The 20635-nt window shown below is 46.4% G+C and overlaps 1 protein-coding gene and 1 long non-coding RNA gene across 2 annotated transcripts in view; one reads left to right on the top strand and one right to left on the bottom strand.

Annotated features, from left to right (window-relative positions):
• Gsdme (gasdermin E) overlaps window positions 1-16545 on the bottom strand; it is a 62047-nt gene extending 45502 nt beyond the window's left edge. The window contains exons 1-3 of the mRNA XM_048440319.3: window positions 16411-16545; window positions 5735-5964; window positions 730-922 (exon numbers count right to left, since the gene is read on the bottom strand). Of these exons, the coding sequence (XP_048296276.3) occupies window positions 730-922; window positions 5735-5945 (404 nt within the window). The 5' untranslated portion in view covers window positions 5946-5964; window positions 16411-16545. The remainder of the gene's footprint in view (window positions 1-729; window positions 923-5734; window positions 5965-16410) is intronic.
• A 53-nt stretch (window positions 16546-16598) lies between these two features.
• LOC146894384 (uncharacterized) lies at window positions 16599-17506 on the top strand. The gene is made up of 2 exons (XR_015738188.1): window positions 16599-16728; window positions 17042-17506. It is a non-coding gene; the product is annotated as an uncharacterized LOC146894384 (long non-coding RNA).
• Window positions 17507-20635: the final 3129 nt, after the last annotated feature.

Below are 20635 nucleotides of genomic sequence, written 5' to 3'. Positions count from 1 at the left end.
GAAGTGGTAACCCAGCTCTTTCCCATGAAGCCCTGCGCTTCTCTTCCCCATGAGAAAAATGAAAAGACACAAAGTAGACTTGAGAGTTTCCTGCTTCTGATGGTTAATATTCAAAACTACGGAGGCTGGTGACATAGTCAGCTCTCGCCCAGAGTATGGGAGGCCCTGGTTCTAGCACCAGCACCGAGATCAAACCAACAAAACCATCCCTGATTCTTTGAACAGGGTGTGGCGGCAGAGACCTGTAACTCAAGCACTCAGAAGGCTGAAGTAGGACAGCCTGGGTTCCACAGGGAAACTGTCACAAACAAATACACTAATGAAAACAAAAACCCCATGAGCAAATTGTGCTGGCAAGATGGGTCAACGGGTAAAGCCACTAAGCTGACTGCCGTGACTACTGAGGACCACATGGCACAGAACTGACTCTAGCAAGTTGTCCTCTGACCCCCACAGGTCTGCCATGACACAGGCCCCACCCCCTCACACACCAAAATAAATTTAAGAAAAATTTTAAATCAGGACTCCAACTTTCTACTGTTGGCATTTTTTAAAAATATATATGCAGCGCTTCCCAGGTCTCCACTCTCAGGTAAAAACAGTCAGTAAATTCTGAAATAAAGAATGTGCTTAAAGTTTCAGGACTACTTCAATCCATGCTGTTTAGCACAATCCACATTTTGGCAGAGGTGTCTAAAGGCCCAGAGTGCAGAACGGAGCTCCCCTTACCTCCCGACTGCGTCCTGAATGAGCTGCTGCAGATCCACCTCCTGCTTCCTCAGGCTTCCAAACGAAGAGCGGCCCTCCACCAGGCCTTTGCCGCCAACGTTCAGCTTGACCTTGCCCACAGCCGTCCTGATGCTCCCGCTCATATGGTTCTCAAACTTGCTCTCATACTTCACGAAGTCAGACTCCACGACCACTGGAAAGAAGAGAGCAGAGGAGTTTGAAAGCAGATGGCTCAGAGTCCCCGGCAGCCTGTGGGAAACCCAGCTTCCCAGCAGCCTGTGGGAAACCCGCACCAGCATCCAATTGGAAAGTGGGCAGCTGTACTGTGAGGACATTTAGTAAAATGCAGTCAGCACACCTGCATGCTGACTGAGCGCAGCCACACCTCTTTAGCCACTGTGATGGTTTGTATTGATTCTCAATTTGAAAGGATCTAGAATAATCTAGGAAAGAAACCTCTGCCTTCCTAGGACAGAGTTTCTAGATCGGGTTAATTGAGGTAGGAAAGTCCCATTCTAAAAATGGGCGGCACCATTCCGTGGGCTGCCGTCCCAGACTACGCGGACAGGACTAGTGAGCTGACTGTGGACTTGATGTGACGTGACCCATTCCCTCTTTCAGACCCTTCTCGCCATGACGGACTGCACCCTCAAAGTGTGAGCCCAAATAAGCTCTCGCTTAAGTTGTTTTGGTCAGGATTTTTTGTCCCTGCAAGGATCGAAAGTAACCAAGATGGCCGCCAGCTGGGGTAAAGACTGGACGGGGATGAAAATGGAGAGTGACAGGTGATACCTGTGCCCGCTCTACTGCTGCAGACCGCAGAGGAGCAATAGCAAGGCAGATCCTCCTGGCCGGTCCTTGGACATCCTTCCTTCCCACCACCCATCCTAAAGACCAATGCCCCGGTCCTCCTTAACATCTCCCAGCAAATGTAATGTTTACTTTATATCTGAGCTCTAGCAGGACGTTCAGCTCCTTACCATGTTAGTCACTAGGCATACCCAACCCCCTCAGCCGCCTCCCAAAGCACACAAAGCCCCAGACTTTCCATCCTGGTTTTCCATACTCTAAGGAACACTGCAGTACCCTCTAGCATTCCACTGTCAATCAAGTCAGCTGGGAATACAGCCTTGTTCCTCACTGACAATCAAATGTCCCACCACCGAGCTATGACCACATGCAAGTGAGGGCCATCAGGGGGCCTTCAGGGCCCATCCTCTGCTCAGAACCCTCATGTGAACTACCAGCCTTAAGTTTGGGTTTTGATTTTCTTTTTTAATCCACAATCCCCCACCCCTGCTTTCTCTTTTCTCTCTTGGGTGCTCAGTATTGAATCCAGGGTTTCATATATACTAGGCATATATTCTACTACAAATATATGCCCCCAGGCCACTGTCCCCATTTTAATCTGTCAAGATACAACTACAAAAATCTTCAGCATCAATCACCGCTATTTGGTGAGGATACAGAAGAGCCCGTGGTGGGCATCACCCCTGTCTTTTCATGTCCTTCTCCCAAGTCTCTCCTCGGCTCCAGGCTGATCCTCAGAAGGGATTCTAAACTATCCAAGCCTGACAGACTCATCCTACTCACCTCCACAGGCAGGGACTGTGTGATGGGAACCAGAGTCCAAGTATAAGCTTCAAAGGCCCCTGCCTAGTGACCTACTTCTGCCAGCTGCTCCCATCTCCTATGGGTTCACTGCTCTCAGAATAGCACCATAGCCTGGAGTCCAAGCATTCAAAACATTAGACTAGGGGGCCGATGTTTAGATTCAAAATGTAACAGTCCCTAGAACTGGTCACACTGCAAATAGGGAGAAATCAAGAACAAACACATGAAATGTCACCCTAGACACACATGTAAAAAAGATGTCACCTATACACAGTTCTTTATCAAGTTGTAATCTGAAAGAAGGGAACACTGGGCTATCAGGGAGCCACCCCCATTCAATCTCCGCCCTCCCCCCTCCCTATCCTCAGCAACCATTCAATCACCACCCTCCCCCTCCCTCTCCTCAGCAATACCCATCCAGGGTTGAGGCAACAATGATGAAGCACCCTGAATCTGCTCTTCCCAGCCAGGACTCCATCAGGACTCAGGAGCCAACCTCAGCTCTGATCTCGGATGGTGACCATATTCAGGAATCCCTTATCTGTGGTGGCAAGTGACATCACCAGCCTCACTTAAGTCTGCACGATCTTTCAAGATACCACCAAGTTATCATTTCAACACCACAGAGAGAAATTCCAGGACTCAGCAGCCCTTGGTGTATTTTATGATGTTTTCCCTCTCGTGCCAAAAAAATTTCACTATTTTGCTACTCAAAAGAGGTTCTACCATCAAGAACGTAAACCTGGGCAAGAAGGGGAGTGCTGGTGGGTATTGTCAACCTGACAGGCTCTGGAATCTCCTAGAACACAAGCTCCCAAGCACGCCAGAGGAGGGTGGTCTAGATTAGGTCACCTGAGGTGGGAAGAGTGGCGGCACCATTCGGGACTGAATGAAAGGGAGACAGCCAGTCAAGAGCTAGACTCCACGGCTCCCTGCTTCCTGGCTGTGGAGGCAGTGTGACCAGCAATATGTCTGAAGACCCTGCTGCCATGACTCCCTAAAAGTGTGAGTTAAAATATACTCTTTCATTCTTAAGTTGCTTCCTGTCAGATCTTTTGTCACAGAAATGAGAAAAGGAGCTAATATATAGGGGATGACATGAAGTTCAGATCAATCCATCCTCCCATTCTGTGGCAGCGCCAGGGACCGGCTGAGGGCAGCATTGACAAAAAGGCTCATCTGGAAGCAAGCATGGAGACTGCAGACCCAAGTAGGCGACTCTAGCTCCCTTTCCTTTCAGACACACAATCACAAAGGGCTGAAATTTTACTGTGAAGGAGAACTAGACCTGGTTTCATCCGATAACTAAGAACTGTTGCTACCGTCACACATCACCGCGTTTCAGGAAGTTAGCAAGGAGTAACAAGCTTCAGAAAGTTTCCAACCTCTGGTCCAGGAAACCCAAGAAAGCATGCTAATGCAACTGTTTCAAAAACAAGCGAAAATCCACAAACAAAAATGTCCACTGTAGTCTTAATTATTAAGCACAAACTAGAATAGTTGGTCAAATTAGGTATATGTATGCAAAAGAATATTATGTGTTTGTTGAGATGGAATTAAAAGTATCTAAATCTATAGAGGGAAAACATACATAAAATTAAATAAAAATAAATAAGGAATATATTAAAATCATATGTAGCATGTTTCTACTTCTGTTTGTAAAAAGTATTTAGGTTTGAGGCTGGGGAGAAGGATCAGGTGCTCGCTGCACAAGCATGAGAACCTGAGTTCAGATCTCCAGCACATCCTAGAATAGTCAAGGCTGTGCTAGCCTGAACCAGGTCCAGGGAGACTCTGCTCAAAACAATAAGATGGAGAGTTACAGAAGACACCTGCTGTTGGCTCTCTCTCTCTCTCTCTCTCTCTCTCTCTCTCTCTTTCTCTCACACACACACACACACACACCACAATTTTTTCCATTATATGCAGTTCAAAAAAAGACCATGACCTAAGTATTAAAGGATATTGACATATGATGCTACATTATAAAGTTTTTTTCCTTTATCTCTTTGTATACTTCATAAACATAGCCACGTGCTGCTTAGCAACAGGGTCAAGTTGTCAGAGAAGCATCCTTAGGTGATTTCATCTCTGTTGAGACATCGTAGAGTGCTCTTATCACAAGAGTGCAGAGATCACTAGCTGGGGTAATCTTAAGGAATCCCAGCATGAACACAGCTATCATAGACTAAAGGTTACGTGGCATGGACTAGCCGAGGGCGCCGTGGACAATCCTCTGTGCTCTCTGTCTACTGCCAGCTCTCCAGCCTGCCATCAGTCCCTCTTCCTTCTCTGTTGCATATCTGTACAAACTGATTAGAGGACCAGGTGGGGCTGAAGAGATGGCTCAGCACCCCCCATCCAAACACAAGGACCTGAGATCAAATCCCCGGAACCTATAAATCTATACATAGTGTGCCTGCAGCGAGATGGGAATCCAGAGAGTGAACCCCAGGAGCTCTTGGGCCATACGCCACAACAGATTGGTGTACACTGGTGTACATGGTAGCAGAATGGCTGGTCTCAAACAGGGGGTTAAGGACTGATACCCAAGGTTGTCCTCTGACCTCCACTGGTTGCATTGGCTCTGGATCTGTCTGTCTGCCTGCCTCTCCCTCTCTCTCCCCACCTCACTTACACACACACACACGGAGGCAGGGAGGCAGTACCATCCCAGGTGCCCCTTCCCTTGGGGCCACTGTAAAGTAAACCACAGAGTCTCAATTTGTAGGCAGGGGACTTCACCAGCTGCCACAATAAATGCTGAGCCAATCTCTTTAGCAGGCCGTCTATAGCCACTTTTGGACCAGAGTGGGAGACTGCCCTGCTCCCCTCAGAAATCATTATGCAAGAAACAGAACTTGTCATGCCCCTCTGATCAGTCAACAGCATATTGTCTCGACACTAAACCTAATTTTGTATAGGGGCGCCATCCCACTTATGCTGAGTGGCTCTAACATTTATGATGGGCACAACGAACTTTTAGACCCAAACTGACAATCACTTTTACAACACTGAGGCATAACATTTCATTTCGGGTGTGTGTAATTGTGCTCAGTAAGATAGAATATCCTTTTTTTTTTTTAAAGATTTATTTATTTATTATGTATACAACATTCTGCCTCCATGTATGCCTTCAGAGGGCGACAGATCTCATTATAGATGGTTGTGAGTCACCATGTGGTTGCTGGGAATTGAACTCAGGACCTCTGGAAGAGCAGCCAGTGCTCTTAACCACTGAGCCATCTCTCCAGCCCCTAGAATATCCTTTTATACCAGAGAGTCAAGGAAAAGGAAGAACCCAGTATAAGGCGCCACATCCATTCCAGTCGCCTAGAGGAGCCCTTCCTGTTTGGGGGACTAGCCGCTGAAGCGTCATTAGGAAACATACCTGGACTGAGATATTGACCTTCTGTGAGAACATCTCCCAGGGTGACAGACAAAAACTGGTACTTGGGCCTCTGCCAGCACCAGTGCCTCTTCTTCTTGGTCACCAGACTTAGGAGCTGCAGCTTGTCACAGTCATTCAAGTGTGAGACTGAGATCAGGTCTCCTCCATCGTCAACTTCTTTAAGGAAATTCCGAGTCGCTTTGGCGAACATTCTGTCAGGTTCAGGTTACCTAAAAAATATGGTTAGCAAACAGTCAAATATGGAGCTATTTTGTGTCATTTTTTTCTCAAGTTTTATTTCTCTACAGTTATTATAGCTAGTATGAAAGAATGTAACCTCTCTGAGAAACTATCTATTGTGAGTTTAGTTGATGATAATGAAATCAAATTGAAAAATGGGAAAAGCTCAGAGATATTGGAAAATAATATGTTTCAGTCAGGATAGACTAGGTTATACTTCCAAAACAAACAACCCTAAAATCCCGGTGGCTTACAGCCCTGGTTCTCAACATGGGGGATGTGATCCCTTTGGGGCCAAATGACCCTTTTACTGGGGTCACCGAAGACCATCAACAAACACGGGTATTTACATGATAATTTATAGTAGCAAAATTGCAGTTATGAAGTAGCAATGAGAAAAGCTTCATGGTTGGGGGTCACCACAACACAAGGAGCTGTAGTAAAGGGTTGCAGCATTAAGAAGGTTGAGAACCAACAACTTACAGCTATAAAAGTTTATTTGTTAAGCTGGGCTTGGTGGTACACATTTGTAATCCTATGGGGCAGAGGCGGGAGAGTTAACACAAGCTCACAGGCAGCTTGGTCCATATAGTGGGTTCCAGGCCTAGACCCCATCCCAGACAGAAATGATTTGTTGCTTATACTTCATGCCAATAGAAATGGGACAGGAAAGGTCTAGGTTTTTCTTTTTCTTTTTGGAGAGGGTTGTTTTTTTGTTTGTTTTGTGTGTGTGTTTTGAGACAGGGTCTCTTTTTTAAGCTTATGAAGGCCTAGAACTCACTATGTAGCACAGGCTGGCCTTGAACTCTGAACAATCTTCCTGCCTTGACCTCCCAAATACTGGCGTAGCAGGAGTAAGTCACCTGGAACCTGACTGAGAGTTTTCTTGGTTTTGGACAGAGGATTAAAGGACAAACCATCATCTTAAAAATTATAAATTATTATATAACATAAAAGAGAGTTCTACAAGGTCTCACATTAGCAATTAAATACCCTGGCACAAAAGGTACCGATGGCTTGTTTGCTTAGAATGTGTCAAAATGCAGCTTTAACCAACGCTGAGAGTTGAAAATGCTACCCTACCAAGAACCTGGAAGGCACAGACCTAGGGATATTTGTTGATGTAATGACTTCCAAACATTGAATCAACAGCAGATTGGAGATATTAAAAAATAATTGCAGACTTCCCCTTCAAACAATGCTGTAATAAACAAAAGACTAATTGTATAAACAATATACAGGTGACTTAACTATACCAGATGCCATGTGGGAGATGTATGCAAACTGCACCGTTTTGTAGGAGGAGGGTTGGCTAAGGAAGGTGGTCCCACATTGCCAAGTCTGGCACGGCTTGGTCCTGGAAGCCTGCCTCAGTCATTGAGGAAATGGACAGACACACAGACACATGCACAGAAAATCTGAGATCGAGTGGGCTCTGCTCTCTGATGGAGCAGTGCCTTCTACAAGAGCAATTTGGAAACCTGAAATGGTTATTTTATATATCTGAAATTCAAATAGAAGGGGCTGCTGCGTTGTATACAGCTGAACAAGAAGATAGGTTTAGGCCATCTTGGGCAGGAGAGTTCAGGAGGGAAGCAGTCTCGGGCTGTGGTCATCTGGGAGGAGGAAGCTGTGGTTGCTAGCCTTTGCACACGCTGCCAACTCTTGCACTTGGCAGAAGAGGGCTTTGCCATTTTCCTCTGAGTCTCAGAGGCTTTCCCTTCCCCATAGGTCTGAGGCTTCAGGGTCCTTGATGTGGTTGTGCCCAAGACAACGGTACACACACACTCAGAACGTCATCCTCTCCTTACACGTTCGTTTAGGGCTTCCTCCACTTCCCTTCAGAGGTACCTAGGGGCCACCGCAGTTCTGTGAAAAGTCAAAGACAGATTTTTCTCTACCTTGTGTGATCTTCCTGGCTCAGAAATGAATACTAGCTAGCTATAAATTTTTAACCGAGAAATAAAAGTATCATCGCACTTCAGCTGGAGGGGGAAAGGAACCCCGGGAAGACATAAAGGGAAAGTAACATGTTCAGTGGCGTACAGGCTGGTGAGTGGGCTGACTTTCTGGAGGAATGCCCTCAGTCACACCAACCTCACACCAACACCAGAGAAAATTAGTAGTAAAGCCGGCTTTCTTTGAAGAAAATAAAACCATAAAAATGGTAGGAGGTGCAGAGAAAGATTTTTTGTGATGATAGGATAAAAGGACATTTATAAAGGCAAATTGCACTCTGAGTATTTGCAATGTTTATGACGAGTATTATTTAAAACAACTCTTAGAACAAGATCTCCTGAATAAACTGGGAGCATGGGGACCTTGGGGGAGGGCTGGAAGGGGGAGGGGAGGGAAGAGGCAAGGAGGGGGAGAAGAGATAAATGTAGAGTTCAATAAAAAAAATCAATAAAAAAAAAGAAAGAAAAGAAAACCAACTCTTAGAGGCCAGAGAGATGGCTCATTGTTTAAAAGCTCGCCTTGGAGGTTTCTAGCCCCCCTTGGAGGCTTACCCTTGTCAGGAAATTCCAGTTCAAAGGAGCCTGATAACCTCCTTACACACTGCATACACCTGACCCACAGGCGCACTGTGCAGACTCAACATCCCTAGATAAATAAAAATAAAAATAAACACTAAAAATAAACTTTTAAAAATCAAGTGCTTGAATAGAAGAAACACCCAAAACTCTTATAAGTTACAACACATAAATTGAACATATATATATATATATATATGTATATATATATGTACAGATTTCAAGTCACATATTTAATATTTAATACCACATATTTAATACCACACAAAACAAGTTGGAGTAACACTTTATTTGCTTGATAATTTTATTTTTGTTTCTTTGATTTTATTTGGGCTCTTTTGAAGTTGGGCATGTAACATCCTAGGTTAGCCTCAAACTCATAATCCTACTGACTCATCCTCCCTAGTACTGTGATTCCCGTTGTGTGCCATTATGACCATCTGAAATGGCATTCTCAAGACTAACTACAGACAAGTATAAATGTTGAATGGGCAAGACCTAGTGTCTGTCTGTATTCTTGCCCTGGAACTTGGCCAATCCCTGGGTCCCACAGCACTCCTGGAGTTTAAGAGCTGGGTGTGGTCCCGGACTTTACTCTGTGTGACTCACTTTCTTCAGCATGCTCTCCTTTGGGGTTTCAGAAACATCTTCTTCCCCTACTTGTTCGCCACAGCACCTTCTCCTTGGTTCCTATGAAGCAGTGGCTGCTTCTGCCTGTTCTTGTATATTCCAGAGTAAAAATAAACATTCGAAGAGAAGCAAAGTTCCTGTCTGAAGAACGGGCTGCAAACGCTGTGACTAAGGAGCTTGCCTTCAATGGAGCATTCGTTTATTCATTTGTTATTCAATAAATTCAAGCTGTTAATTGAGTTATTCATTAAGAATTTTTGCATAGACACTAGGTTCTGGGTTGAAGCACTCAAAAAACCATTAGGTTGATGCTGGGTTTGATGACTCATGCCTATAATCCGAGCACTCAAGTAAGTCAGGAAGACAGTTGTGAGTTCTAGACCAGTAGGTGAGAGAGACCACACACACACCCCAGTTTATGGTAACTGTTGGCTGATCGTGGTAGAGAATGAGCAACAAAAAAATCCTGTCCATTCGAGTGGACAAGGGCCCCACCATGCTAGTGACATCTATGGCATCTAGGTTGCACTTTGTAGTCAAGGAGAATCAGTGAGAATAAGTCACTCTGTGGTGACAGAGAAGCATTTGCAGAAGCAGAGGGTAAGAGAGACCGGGAAAGCATGGCAGGCTATGGGCATGTGTCTGGTGTCTATGCCAATTCTCTGCAGCCACCTCACTGAAGGACTGGGGATGCTTAGTAAACTTTGGGATTGTCCAGAGTTGCAAGACAGGGTTCCAGAATGGGGAAACGACAGGAGCAGGCTGACAAGGCCCCTGGACTAGAGACTGAAGGTCCATATACCACTGTGGGAGTGTCTGATGAGCAAGAGCTACGAAAGGGCATGACCAGAGAGCAAAGGTGATCAGCACAGCCATTTAGATCTTCTAAAAAACAAAGTGGGGCAGGAGCAGGTAAAGGCGCTTGCTGCCAAATCCAATGACCTGAGTTCGAGCCCAAGATCCACAGAGTGGAAGGAGGGAACTGACACCTGCATGTTCTCTTCTTGCCTCCACAGCTGCACACACACACACACACACACACACACACACACACATAAATGTAAGCAGGGAGTGGGTAGGAGAGAAACAGGCTAGAAACAGAGGCAAGCCTATGACGCCTGAAACTCAGTATCCTCCAGCAGAAAGATGCAGGTTTGGTGGATTCCCTCAAACTCTGGTTGGCTGCCCAGTGATGATGGAAGATAGGAGACCCTCTAGGGTGCCCTCCAGACGGTCCAGGCAGGTGGCGGGTGATGAAATAGCTCAGCCAGTTACCAAGAGATGGATTCAGGAAATTGAGGGCAGCAACTGCCACAACTGTCTGAGGGACAAGGCTCAGGATTTGTAACTTTGAACAAAACTGGGTCTCCCTTTTGGCACATGAAAACTCATCAGGATGGTAGACCCAGGCTGTTTAAGTTCACCCTTGCTGTTGGGATTATACTTTTTTTAAAAAAATATTTATTTATTTATTATGTGTACAATTTTCTGTCTGCATGTATCCTGCAGGCCAGAAGAGGACACCAGACCTCATTACAGATGGTTGTGAGCTACCATGTGGTTGTCAGAAATTGAACTCAGGACCTTTGGAAGAGCAGGCAATGCTCTTAACCTCTGAGCCATCTCTCCAGTCCCCGGGGATCATACTTTTTATAGGCTCTATATTCTTTCCTGAAACAAGCAGGGAGTTCACAAACCCATCTTCACATCAAAAGGGTTTCTGTGGCGGTGACATCAAGCTCGCTGTTAAAACAACAATAACAACAGCAACAATAGCAACAACAAAATGGAATCTAGCCGCTGTGCCCCAGAGGGACCAGAGGGTGAAGAAAGGGCGCTTTAAATTCATTTTTAGTGGGACCTTTTCATTTCATCTAACACCAACCTGGCCAATTGCCTTCTTGAGAGAGTAAATTGCTTAGGGAGTTACTGGGAGCCGGCTGCTCTGAGGGCTTCTGTTAGACTCAGGCTTGGCCACTCACAGGACTTCGTGAAGATGCTCTCCTGGGGAAGCTAAGGCTAACACTTCCTTTTCTCTTACGTGTGCGTATAATTTACGAGGCACCAAAATCTACACTCCCAAAAATGCTGAACACTCTGAACCATGCTAAACATTTCTGACCATGCTCTCCTCTCATTTTCCCTTTACATTCCTTTGTCCACTATTGTCTCTGTGTTTCCTTATAGAAACACAAATTTAAAAGTCTGTGGACCCCTCCACATGCATTCTTCTTATATAGTGATATAATCTATAGACTATGTCACACGAGCACCTTCTGGCTTATAGTTGCTTACCACTCCTTTCCTGAGTGTGTGGCTGCTTACAGGCCCTGTCATATATGGTTCATCAGTTGTATTTTTTCCAATTTCTGCTATTTTAAAATTACTGCTACCCAGATGTGGTGGCTCAATACTACAATCCCAGTACTATGAAGGCTAAAATGGGAGGATTGTCATGAGTTTGAGGCTAGCCTGGGCTAATAGTGAGTTCCAGGCCAGTCTAGACTATAGAGAAACTGTATCAAAACGCAAATAACCAAACGAAATACCACTAAATATTCCTTCATAAGTAGATGATTGGATTGAGAGGTTAGAGACCTAGGAAAGAGACTGCTCGTCAATGGGTAGGTACCCTTGTGGCTCCGGACCTTCTTTCCTTCTGCAGTCCAAGTAACAATGTACCTGCTTTTACAGAGACCTGCTAAAATGTTACCATGTCTGTATTAGCAATGATAGCCTCAAACTTTAGAATCTTTGTCTGTCCTGGAGGTGAGAAATTGAATCTCAGTATAAATATAGGTTGCATTATCTCAATACAAAGGAAAGCGAACATCTGTTATTTTGTTACAAGCCTTTAAAAACATTTCTCTCTTTTACAAGAAGCTGTTGGCTTTTTCTATTGTTTGCTTTTTAATTTATGGGTATGGGTTTTTCCCCTGCATGACTGTGCACCATGTTTGTACCCAGCAAGGCTAGAAGACGGGGTTGGGTACCCTAGAACTGTAGTTACCAAAGGTTTTGAGCAGCTATGTGGGTACTGGGGCTGGAACCCAGCTCCTTTAGAAGAGCTACTTTTCTAGCCAGTTGTTTTCTTTATATCTAGGATTTTTTGTTTGCTATCATTGTTGTAGTTTTTAAAATGTAGTTTTTAAATGAGATGTGTGTGTACACCACGTGAGTACAGAAGGCCTTGGAAGCCATGACAAGCCTTCAGCTTCCCTAGAGTGGGAGCTTCAGGCAGCTGTGAGTCAGCTGGTGTGGGGCCTCAGAACCAAGCCAGGTCTTATGGAAGAACACTGGGCACTCTTAACCACTGGGCCATCTCTCTAGCTTCCTTGTTTTGTGAAACAGGGTCTCACACTGAAATCCAGCTTAGCTTGGAACGTGCCTCAAACTCACAGCAATCCTCTTGCCTCTGCCCCTCCCAGAGCTGACATCACAGGCAGGAGCTACCATGACCAGTTAGGGGAGTTTTGTTGTTGTTCTTAATGATTTTTGAGACAGGGTCTCAAAATGTTCAGCAGACTGGCCCCAAATTCACCATCCTCATGGCTCTGCCTCCCAAATGTTGAGACTACAGGTGTGTGTCATCATGCCTAACCTGAAAACTTTTGCTATAAACAGAGGCATCAGCCAAAATACAGGCTAGAAATTTAACACGTTCAAGTTTATGTTGTGCCATTAGGTGGTACCACATCGCCACCACCATCATCATCTCAATCACCTGAGGTAACTGACTAGTCAACAAAGACCTGACATGCCCAGGTGTTCATAAGCAAAGGAACCTGTGGGTCTTGGCCACTTTGTGGGCTGCATATCAGGTAGTTACATTATGATTCATAACAGTAGCAAAATTAGAGTTATGAAGTAGTGACAAAAATTATTCTACGGTTGGGGTCACCACAACACAAGGGACTGTGTTAAAGGGTTCCAGCATTAGGAAGTGTTTATCTTGAAATTCGCCAAGAAAAATAGTTCTACTGTTTTGGCAGAATTTAAGCAAGCTTTTACTAAAATTTTAAATATCGACCAAGATGGAACTTGGTCAGGACCATCACCTGGAAATGTTCCAGGTAAGTGGCCCCAAGACGCGTGTTGGCAGAGCTTATATTGTCAAAACCCATAGGCCACTGTCCGTTCCCATGAGGCTTTGATGTTATTTTCTAAAAACTCCAATTCCCAGAATCCCAGAACGTCACCTGATCCTTGGGCAGCTGGGGCTTACAGGTTAACTTCTAACAGAAGACTGAGAACCACTGATCTAGAACGCTCAATGCACAAAACACAGTCAAGTCTCAACTAAAGTCAGACTTTAAATTCAATTTCCCGTAATGCTCCACCTTGGAAGTCTGTGACAGTAGACTCAGGGCCATGCAAATAAAAACCACTGAGCTTCACAGGTGTGTCAGCTCCTGCACACTGGCCCAGAGCTTAAAAATGACAGTAGTGAACTTTTCTTCACCTGCCTGGCTGGCTGATTTCCCCGCCAAGGCAGATGAGAGCATAGGCACTCCGTGCGGATGTGGTTAAGGACGGAGCAGAACTTCTTGGAAAAGAAGAAAGCAAGACAACATTCAGAGTTAGTGCAGAATTTGGCTACCTAAGGTCACTGACTCTTGGGGACCAAGGAACCTTGACAGGAACAGCTAAGGTGGCGATGGTTGCATGAGGAATCGCCACCACACCACACCACACCACACCATACCACATCACATCACACCACACCACACCACACCACACCACACCACACCACACCACATCACACCACACCACATCACACCACATCACACCACACCAGTGGGTGTGTTCCAGCCTTGGGCACACTTGGTCTTGTGTTTTAGGGGACCCCGTTCTTTCCCACTTCCTACTTAGCTTCTTCTTCCTTCTCCTCTTGTTTCTTGCTTCATTTGTTTCAAAAGAAAATGTTTGAGGCTGGCATTGCACTCTCTGGTCTCCTGTCTCTGTTTCCCAAAGGTGGGAAGCGGGTTCTTCTTCTGGTCTTTCCCCAGCAGGCCTGGAGGTCTTGGGAAGAGACCACGGCATCAAATGCAGCAAATAAAGAACAGGGTCAACCTACGTTGGGTTCCTGCTCTCTGCCAGGTGCTGAGCGGGATGCTTTTTGTTTCCTCATTTATTCTCCAAAGCAAACTCCCTGAAGCAAACATTTTACACATATTGCAGATGTGGAAACTGAAGTTCACAAATGTTAAGTAATTTTCTGAAGATTTTGACGAACAGACGCACGTAAAGCAAACCCTGCACTATAGCCTGGTACTTCTAAGAGCTGGGCTCACATTCCCCTGCTGGTCGTGAACAGGGTCACGGGGTATCCACATGAACTGAGGCTACTGTGATCACAAATTACGGCAAAAAAAAACCAAAACAAAACAAAACAAAAAAACCCATGAACCCTCTGGCACCATGTCCAGACCAAGCACAAATACTCTCCCAAGCATGAAAGGGCCAATACCACCTTCCTCCCCATCATGCCTGTGACTGAGGGTACTTCTCGACCAGCCCCAGCTGTGGCCTAGGTCAGGCAGGCTTTCCATTTAGCAGTGATTGGTGAAGAGCCGCAATCAGAATTGTTTCCCACTTCCAGTCAGCCTCTCCTCCAGAGCAGACTTTCCTCTGAGATCCCTGGCAAGCCACATTCCCCCTTGCAGCAAGGAGCAATAGCACCCAGCAGGTCCAAATCCCTGTAGCTTTGCCTAGGCGACCTTGAATGTCTGCCCAGAGAATTCGTACTGAGCCAAGAAGCTCTCGAGTCCATAGCAGGTGCTTCTGACCACTCTGCTCTGCTGACCCCTGGTCAGCTTCTTTAATTTAGCTGCATATTGTTCATTTGGTAAAGACAGTGTTCGTGGAAAGGCCAACGTCAGTTATGGTGGAGACAAAACTGTTGCCTTGAGAAACAAACATGTCTTTTCACCAGTAGTGTGTGAAACAAACAAACGGTGGTCAGAGGATAGGCATGAGCTTGAAAAGGCAGCAAAGGCTCCAGGACAGAGTGGAAGAGAATGAAAGACTTTAAGGGACAGAGGGAGACGGGTGTGGTGTCCAGCCTGTAGTCTGGGGACTCAGAACTAGAAAGGCTGAGACAGGAGTCCAGCCTGGCCTTCATAGGGAGATGATAGCTTTTTTTTAAAAAAAAAGTTTTAATTAATTTTCAAAGTAAAGGCAGATGTGGTTGGCCGCACACACCTGTAATGCCACCACTCCGCTCAGGGAGAGGCAGCGGGATCACAGTGTTCAAGAGCAGACCAGGTTGCCGGGACTCATAAAGAGGGGACTTCTCGAGCGAGTGTCCGGATTTCAACAAGCATGTCCTGTGGAGAGCATAGAGCATCCTCTCTGAGCAGGCCAGCCTGGAGTCCAGGGACCTGGGCAGGCCATCTGGATCATTTTCTCTCTCGGATCTAATCAGGAGTCTGGGCCCCGCAGCTCCCGGAAGCTTTTCTTTGTAAGAAGTTCTTGTGGGTGACAGGTGTTGAAGATGATTCATTTTATTGTACATCTAGACGCTGTTCCTCTAACCTTTCAGCCTTTTTCCTTCAACTCCCAACTCTGCCTGGGGCGTGACAGCTCAGGCCCAGCTGTCCCAATACAACACATCCTTCCACTTCGCTCCATGTCCCATTCAGACTCCCAGTGACTGGGTAGCTGGCTGACTGACTGCTTTTTGTTCTGGCTCCAGTGAAGCCTTGGAGCTGCTCCAGGTCTTTCCCTGACAGGTGCAGATGGGAAGGACCCCTCCCCAAACCCCCATTCCGGGTTGAGGCTAACGGGTCTCAATGTGGAGGTTGGCTTCAGTTACCCAAGGCCAGGCCTTACCTAAGCTCGCCTCTGCCTGCCTTTGGCTTTTCCTCCCAAACATGCACACGCCTGAATCCTCCCAGACACCAGAGATCAGAAGACAAAGGATGGATACGTGGGGATGCGGTAGGGAAATGATGAGGTGGGGGAGCCAGAGAGCACCAGCTGCACTTGACCTTCCAGAACTACCTGAGTGGCCACGAGCTTGCAGGGAAGAGGCAAGGATGGGATGGAGACCAGGGTAGAATTGGACCAGGGCAGGACAGAGCAGTTGCCGCTGTTGGAAAGAAAAGGGAGCCACTATCCCCCAATCGCCGACTTCGGTAGGAAGCAAGGGGGTCCCCAAGGAAAAGGGGCGCTGACAGCTTGCTCCAGGCCGGGACGCCACGAAGGGCGGGGGTGGGGGGAGGAGAGGAGCACAGGCGGAGCCCGCAGCTCGCACCCGCAGTCACTTACCCGCACGCGCGCTGCCGCTCGGTCCTGCACGTGCTCGGTTCCGGCAGGCGCGTTCCCGGGGCACACAGGGAGAGGAATAGGGCGGGCCTGAACCTTTGTTCAGTCTTGCCCCAGGGAGCCTCAGCTGGGCCACCAGAGACCGCGCCGGAGGCGGGGCTGGACCCGGGACTCAGGGACTCTGGCAGAAGAAGCAAAGGAGCTGCAGGCAGCACGGGAGGCTGCTGCTGACAGGACACTGAGATCCTTCCGGGAACACCAGGGAGGTGGCCAACTTCCCAGGTCAGCCTTTAGCTGAAGCATCTGCTCCAGAGGAGGGAGGTGAGAATGAGCTACCTCTGGTCTGCTAGCCATAGATACTTCATCTCCCTCCTCCCATCCACCACCTACCCCCACCACCTTTTCCCCTCACCCCTCCTTTGAGGCTGCTTCTGGTTCCCAGAGCCTGTCATGTCACCAGTAGGGTGTGAGTTAGCACAGTGGCTTTCCAGTTCATTCAGGGAACTCAGTCGTGGGCCTCGGGAGCCCTTGCCCTTGCTTGGAGTTTGAAGTTTGGTGTTGTGAGTACCTACAGTCCCTACAGCCCAGCGACGGTAAACTCCCTGAAGGAGAACCAAGCCTCTGTCACCCACAGGTAAATCAAGGCAGGGGATTGGAAAAGAACGCTGTGTCTTCTGAGCCAATCTATAAGATGTTCTTTCCTGTATGATGAACAGCAGAAAAGAAAATCCTCGCCGTGACCCCCATCCCTGGATTTACATTCACAGAGAGTAGAGCCTTTTGTGGAATCCCCAGTGGGGAGGAGCCCGGCAGGCAGCTACAGAGGCAGCCACTCCGTTTGGTCACCTCACCACAAAGCCTGTCCTCTATTCACACCACTAGGGACCCCAGGGACCCTCTGTAGCTCCTTCCATATCTTATGATTCTCCCTGTGTCAACTGCCACCCCTATACTACACTTGTATAATACACAGCTCGTCCCTAAATTTTCATCTCACCGAGGACAGTGACATGTTCTGCTTTGTTCGCTGTGTCCAGCTCCAAACTTGAAACTTATTGACTACTAGATACTCAGTAAATTATGTTGGATTAAAAAATGACTGCTGAGATGACCAGTATGGAAAGGTGACTGCCTCTGAGACTGGCCACCTGTGTTCAATCTCCAGAACCCACACAGTGGAAGAATGGACTCCTACAAGTTACAGTCTGATCTTCACATGGGCGCTGCTACCTGCACATGTGTCCACACATGTGTATTAGATGTGAATGTGTGTGTGTGTGCGCGTGTGTGTGTGTGTGTGTGTGAGAGAGAGAGAGAGAGAGAGAGAGAGAGAGAGAGAGAGAGACGGATGAACTGTTCCTCAAATGGGGCATATGGGGATTATGGGGTTGTCTTCATGAATTACCCAGTCTCAAGATCTTCTTTCTAGAAACTTAAGCCATGTAAGAGGATGAAGACTTATCAGTGTCCATGGCCTCCTGACCTGAACAGTTAAGCTTCAGAGCGTCCTCACAACCATTCGGGGCCCATCCTGAAGGACCCAGTTCTGTTCAGCCAGCTCCGCACTTGTAATTGATATGCATGAGGAAGGTGTAGACAGTGGGTCCTGGATGAGTGAGGAAGAAGCTGCCAGAGGTGTCCCTCTGGTCCTGTGCTTTGCCAATGTGACCAGGGACGGAGAGGAAACGGAAGTTGTTATTCTAGTCTGGTCAAAGGAGTTTTCAAATCTGTTATTGCTCCTTTGCCTTCGTAAAATCAGACAGTGATGCTAAGGCTTGAATGTGTTCCCCAGGGTCTAAGTCCATGCATATTGTCGAGAGAGGGCACTGATAAGAGATGCTTAGGACATGAAGGCTCTGCCCTCAGAGATAAAAGGGAGTGGCTTGGTTACCACGGAAACTGGTTCTACTCAAAGAAGCTTGACACTGCCTTTCCAATCCCACCTGCCCCCTCTCTTTCCTTTCCTTCTACCTTGTTTTGGGATGACCGGGAAAGAGGGTTATTTGACACAACTTGACCGTGGACTTCTTAACCTCTGGAGCTGTAAGAAATAAGATCTGGGTTCTTTATAATTAACCTGGTCTCAGGAATTCTGTTCTAGCCTCACAAAGACAAGTAAGAGACTTGTCAAGGTAATTGTTAACCCAACTATTTCCCCATGGCCTGAGGCACCAACCTTTGAGCAGCTCTCATAACAGCATCCAAGCAGTCCCCACCCTGATGTCTCATCCTCTAACTAGGTCACCACCTGAGACTGAGACTGTTGGAGCTTCTGAAGCAATGGTTACTCCGTGCCTTCACATTTTTTCCTTCTTTCTACCCTGTGCAGTGGCTAGTCGTTAAATGCCAGAGTGGGGCACAAGGGACTAATGTGGAAGTGGCCCTTTCTAAGCGCTGAGTCTAGGTGTGGTTGTGAGTACTTTACATGGAAAGACAACCTTATCTAACACTCATAACCTCTTTGGGGTTCAAGTTAAACAAGGGGATTGAGACAAACTGGGAAGTGATGGTGAAGAGTCTGACTCAGGCATAGAGCATAGCATATAGAACATCCTGGAAACCGAACTCTGGTCCTCTGCAAGAACAGGATACACTCTGAACCTAGAACTATCTCTCTGGCCCCAATTTTAATTTTTCATTACACCTGTATTCCTTGCTATTGCTAAATAGAATATTTTTAAGATTTCAGATGTAACAATCAAAACAAAATAGGATTCTAACTTCAGACCCTCATCAGTCTGTTCCATTAGGAAGAAGGGGTGTGGGAATGCTCCCTGGAGATAAGTTGGGGTGCTTATTGTTGTCAAATACTTGCTTCTCAGAAGATTCATCACATAACTGTTTCCAGTTGCTGATCTTGCTCAACACTCTGCTATTCACTGGGTGTTCCCTGCTCTACCCCAGAGTAAGCTCTTGTCTCAGTTATCAAGGGCTTCATGAGAAGCTGGTCCTAAACTACAGCTTAAAACATTTTCTTTTTTTTAATATTTATTTATTTATTATGTATACAATATTCTGTCTGTGTGTATGTCTGCAGGCCAGAAGAGGGCACCAGACCTCATTACAGGTGGTTGTGAACCACCATATGGTTGCCGGGAATTGAACTCAGGAGCTTTGGAAGGGCAGGCAATGCTCTTAACCACTGAGTCATCTCTCCAGCCCATTGAAACATTTTCTTATCCCTCCCAGCTTTGCAGGCTGGGACTTGGGGCAGGGCAGCTACACAACCATTCAGTTCCATGTGACACTAACTGAGGTCCCTCTAAGGACTTTAACAGCTGATGTCCAATGGCTTGGTCTGAAAGGTATGTAGGAGAAGGGGGCCTGCTTGTTCGTCCCAGCTGCCCAGCTAGCTTAGATCCGAAATAATCACACAGAAACTGTATTCATTAAATCACAGCTTGGACCATTAGCTCTAGCTTCTCATTGGCTAATTCTTACATCTTAATTTAGCCCATTTCTATTAACCTGTGTATCACCACGAGGCTGTGGCTTACCAGCAAAGTTCTGCATCTGTCTCCAGTGGCTCCATGGCATCCCCCTGACTCTGCTTTCTTCCTCCCAGAATTCAGTTCCATCTTCCCCGCCTACCTAAGTTCTGCCTTATCAACAGGCCAAGGCAATTTCTTTATTCATTAATGAAAGCAACACATAGACAGAAGGACCTCCCACACCAAAGGTATAGCATAGCTTCACCAATATGTAATCCCTCCAGGCTGCTGTAATAAAATACTATGGACCTCTTGGCTTATAAACAGCAGAAGTTGTTTCTCAGTTTGTGGTAGTCCATGACAGAGGGACTGGCAGGTTCCTGACCTGCTAAAAACACTTCATGGTTCTTAGATGGGCTGTCACATGTAAAAGTAGCACTGTTGGGTAGAATCACCTCTCAAACCACCACCTCCTCGTGCTATCACAGGCTGATTAACCTTAGGCATGTGAATGCATGTGCATTTTGGAGGAATACAATTAATTTACATTCTGCCTCTCCATTGGGGAGATGCAATGACCTTCCATAATGTTTCAGTCCTTGTTTACACTAAACACACAAAGAAAACTTCTGTTTGTAATTATTGTTCATGTGCAAACAAATATCAGCACTGAAGAAACTTGTATTGAATACCAGTGTCATCCAGCAGATGTTGGATTTACAGAAACGTTCCAAGAAATATAACTCAGAGCCATGCAAACTTCCCTTGCCCCATTATTATTAGCAGTAGTTGTGTTC

The sequence above is a fragment of the Myodes glareolus genome, chromosome 6 (genome assembly GCF_982192425.1).
Source record: "Myodes glareolus chromosome 6, mMyoGla1.1, whole genome shotgun sequence".
NCBI lineage: Eukaryota > Metazoa > Chordata > Mammalia > Rodentia > Cricetidae > Myodes > Myodes glareolus.
Note: the sequence above shows the minus strand (reverse complement) of the source record. Positions and strands in the feature narration are given on the sequence as shown.